At 28.2% G+C, this 4,719-nt stretch overlaps 1 protein-coding gene across 1 annotated transcript; it reads left to right on the top strand.

Annotated features, from left to right (window-relative positions):
• The first annotated feature begins 2,614 nt into the window (after nucleotides 1–2,614).
• LOC119599989 lies at nucleotides 2,615–3,625 on the top strand. Its single transcript, XM_037949971.1, has 4 exons — nucleotides 2,615–2,870; nucleotides 2,936–3,171; nucleotides 3,256–3,415; nucleotides 3,471–3,625. The coding sequence occupies exons 2-4, from the start codon at nucleotides 2,950–2,952 to the stop codon at nucleotides 3,623–3,625; spliced, it is 537 nt and encodes a 178-aa protein (XP_037805899.1). The 5' UTR covers nucleotides 2,615–2,870; nucleotides 2,936–2,949.
• Nucleotides 3,626–4,719: the final 1,094 nt, after the last annotated feature.

Below are 4,719 nucleotides of genomic sequence, written 5' to 3'. Positions count from 1 at the left end.
AGGTTTTTAAGTGGTTTTTGATTTCATTGTTTAAAAAAAAACCTCAGTAAAAATTGGTTAAAATTTTAAAGTTATTTATTTTGCTATATATATGTACGATTTTATAGTATTTGTTGTTTAAATGTATAATAAATGTGGTGGCTGCATCTGATTTAAATACCAAATTAAGCTAAAATATAAAAGAAAAGAAACACAACAACAATGAATATATTAAAAATATGTAATGAGTTTTCCATGTCAAATTTTAACTGCGTTTTAATATAAAATAATAACAATACGAATGGTAATATAGTTGTTGTTTTTGTGTTTTTAATATGAATTAATAACACGCTATGTTTAACAACACAATCTGTACAACATGTTGGAGTTTTATTAAGAAATCTCTAGGATAAATCAAAAAAAAAAACTATAAAAGAACAAACTCCACTTGATTTTTTGTTTTGTCCTTACAGGCCCTCGTATATTTGTAAAGGTTTCCAGTTAACTAACTGTTTCATTTTACAAGTATGAAGAGTATTTGTTAAGAGTACATTGTTTACTTTAAGCTTAGAATTGTTATGTGCATGTGTGTGTGTGTTTTTTGTGACCCTCCTTTTTGTGGATTTTGTAGGAGAATATATTTTAATCTTTATATTATTGTTGTAGGTTTATTTGTTTGTGTTTTTTTCTTAGTCCTTTTAGTTTATATTTGTTCACTCTTTATTTATTTGTATTTATAAGCTTAACTAACTCACACTTTTACTCGGAAAAGAAACCATATTATATACACATATACCTACATATGTATGTATGTATTTTCGTTTATTTATAATTTATACTCATGCACATGTTCACTTATACCAAGATTTACCAAAAAGATTAGATTTTTTTCTTTATATTTTATTCTCAAGATTATTTTACTTTTTTCTTCAGTTGTTATTGTTATTGCTGTTTTTCTCGGCCTCATTTCATATATTAAGTTTCGTTTATTTCATTTCAGTTTGTTTTTATGATTTCTTTAAATGATAAATAATTTTTTCTTGAAGGAAATTCATCTTATGGTTATTTTAACACTGTTTCTAAAGGGAAATATATGTATGTAGACTAATTTATTTTATTACAATTCTCAAAGGGTTCTGTTTCGTCTTACAAATTAAAATTCTGTCTGCTTTCTTTAAAAGAAAGTCTACTAAATTTCTTAATTCATCGCTGTGAATTCTACAACAAATTTCAATTAAGTTTTGACTAACAGGTTGTACAAACAACAAATTTTTAAACTAATTAAAATAATTATCTAATAAAAAGCCTATAAGTATACTTTATTTTATGTGTTTGGAATTTTTAATAGTTTAGTTTTAGCGGTAAAAATATAATTTCTTGGAATATTCTTCAAACATTATAAATTGTTAAATACGCATATATATATATATATATATATATATTATGAAACCATATTGGATTCAAAAACGATCTTGTCACCTACGTCCGTCCGACTGTTGACTTCATGAAAGGCTACGAATGGAAAGATTTTGATGGACTTAAAATTTTCAAAAAATATTCTCAATTAAATCAAGTTGTTTGGTATTGAAAATGAACAATATCCGTCCTAATCCATGTATGTCGTCACTGAATAGATCATCTACATATCACCTCACACACTTAATAGTAGGATCAAAATGAGGATTATTTTAAACAAATAAAACAATATAAACGATAATATTGGATCCTCATCAAAATAACAGCTACTTGCGTCACTACTTGACAATTACTCCCTTCTTAAGCTGGAGAAAAGACTGACGACTAATAGAGAAAATGTAGGTCATGAAGGAAAAGTCTAAAAGACATTTATATTTTCATTATTATTCACACTAAATAAGATGACTAAGAATCCTGCTAACAGTACTATCCATTAGCATCTAAGAGCAGCTATCAAACTAGGGCCAAAAGGTATAAAAGTTGTAGACCAAAAATATTTCTAGTCTGGTGAAATTCACCAGTTCTCAACCCAGCTAGCATTTACATGATTCATTGGCGAGCGCGATGATTTTGCGACTATTTTTTTAATCGTCCACACGATTGTCCTCATTTTGTGAATCTTTTTTCAATCTTCCAGACGATTGTTTCATTTTGTGACTCGTTTTATAATCGTCCTGACGGTTATTTAAAAAAATATATATTTTAATGTACCAAAAGATGCTTTTGCGAGTAATTTTGGCGATTGTTGAACGAATTAATCGTCGCTTATGTATTTTAGCGATCATCGGAGGATTGTTGTTAGTCAACGATCATATTTTACTCTTCCAAATGATGCATATATTATTGTCAAACCGGTTTATTTATATTACGCAACAATCGCCGATTACGGATTCTGGAGATAGTTGGGCGAATTTTACCGTTATACGTATAAACGTTTAGCAAAAACAAATTATTTTGTCTTCTTTTCAACTCAGTTTATAATCAGTGTCGAGACAAGTAAGAATAAAAAGTGGTTTTTGAAGTTTATTAAATTAAAAATTTAATTTTTAATAAAGTTTCTTATAAATACTAAGTGTATTAACTAAAAAGTGTTTTATTAGAAATCAAAAATTAAATTTATAATATAAAATAATTTATAATGCTATCAAATAAAGCAATAAGATTAAAAAGCAAACGAGAAGCAAAAAAAATGATGGAGTCTGCTTATAATGAAGTGGGATGGATCATCCAAAAAACAAGTTAAAGGCAGGGAAACATCTGATTGCGATGATGTCCCAATGAAAGTCAGTTCTTTCGAAAAATTGGTTGAATCGGATTTCACTGAAACATCATCCGTTTGCGATAATTTTCCAGTTGAATATATAGAAGAAGTGAATTGCAACAAATACAAAACAAACCGCCAGATAATCAGACAGGTATAAGAACATTATAAATGTCATAATTTCATTCATTATACTTTATATTACATTAATTCTTTCAGATAGTAAACAAAATATGTTGACGGAGATTTTAGGAGAAGTGCGCACGCTAAAACAGCAAATCGGCAGACTAACAGAGGAAGTGATAACCGTAAGAAATGAAGTGCGTCAGTTAAAATTAATTTATTCTGAGGAAATTAAAACCAATTTAGTGCCACCTTTACCCATAAAAACTGTAAAACAGTTGGAAGAATTACATAAACAAATAGAAGAGAACGTGGATATTGTAGCTCAATTGGTATGTATATAATTATCCGTCTATATACATATTTTTTAATATAAACATACATATATACATATATTCATATCAAAATTTTTACAGAAATACGTTATTGGTAAAGTGGGTGGCGACAGCTCCAACTCGTTTGTCAGGAATGCAATTAAAAAAATGCTGAGCGATGATGTGGCTGCAAAATTGAGTTGGCGTGGAACGAACAGTAAGCCCAGTATTCAGGAATTCAATATAACGAAAATTATAACAAGTAAGTATTTTTTATAACATGATTTTACTGAATTCTAATTATTTTCTTTTTAAAGGTGTCTGCCATTCAAAATTTCCGAAAGCTGATGATGCAGGTATAAATAAGGTATTACAACAACATTTTGTTCATGCTGGTGACCGTCTCAGAAAGAGTGACCGAACCAAAAAGATTGATGAAGCCAAGAAAATTGACGATTTGGCTGAAAAATAACTTTATTTTTTAATAATTTTTCTAATGCATAATTATTTCCATTATTCATATGTATGTATTTATTTTCATAATTGAATTCAAATTTATATTTAATTTTATTTTTTTTATTTAAAGTTGACAAAAAATGCCAATGCAATAAACAGTATAAAACGAATATCAATACTTTTTATTTTTAGCATATTTTTAGGCATTTTAGGATCAATTAAAATCTTCTTTACGATCGTTCCAAGACTCTTCTATAATTCTTTTTATCGCATCGTAGAAGATTCATTAAGACGATTTTGTAAAGATTCTGTTTATCGCATCGTAGAAGATTCATTAAGACGATTGTGTAAAGATTCTGTTTATCGCATCGTAGAAGATTCATTAAGACGATTGAGTCAAGACTCTTTTTAACACATCGTAGACGATTCATAGAGAAGAGTCGCGGCTGTGACACAGTTACTCCCGTTGCGTTGAACTTTCGTAATTGGAATACGATATCGTGGAAGATTAATTTAGTCGCCACCTCCAATCGCGGAAGATCCTTTTTTGAAAGAAAATGCTAGCTGGGCAAGGAGCCCTTTAATACATATGTATGGGTAGGCAAATATGTGTTTGTTTGTATTATATTATTCCTTACCTTCATTCGCTTTATATTAAATCCAAGGAATCACTGTATGGCCTTTGTTGGTTTTGTAGTTTTTTGTTGGTTATTTCACATTTCATGTTTTTCATCATTATAATCTGTGAAAAAATATAAAAAGAACACACAAGCATTATTATGTGGTATTTTTACATATTTAATACATACATATGTATATGTATGTATGTATATTATACTTTTATTTAATTTTATTTTAAAACACCATACATATATATGTACGTATGTATGTATGTTTGTGTATTAAAATAGCAATTTCTTGTTTATTAACACTTTTTATTTGACTTTAAGGAAAATTAAATATCACGTGTCAGTGGTAACCAAAAAAAAAAGCAAACGAAATTAATTTCTTTAAATCAATTCATAGGTATAAAACGAAGGGGTTCGACGACAACTAACTAACTACTAACTACTAACTAACTAACTAACTACTACTAACTAACTAACTAAC

Source organism: Lucilia sericata, unplaced genomic scaffold, assembly GCF_015586225.1.
Source record: "Lucilia sericata isolate MDLA Ls3-8-SP2 unplaced genomic scaffold, ASM1558622v1 Contig000099F_arrow, whole genome shotgun sequence".
Taxonomy (NCBI): Eukaryota; Metazoa; Arthropoda; class Insecta; order Diptera; family Calliphoridae; genus Lucilia; species Lucilia sericata.
This window is presented reverse-complemented; position numbering and strand designations above follow the sequence as displayed.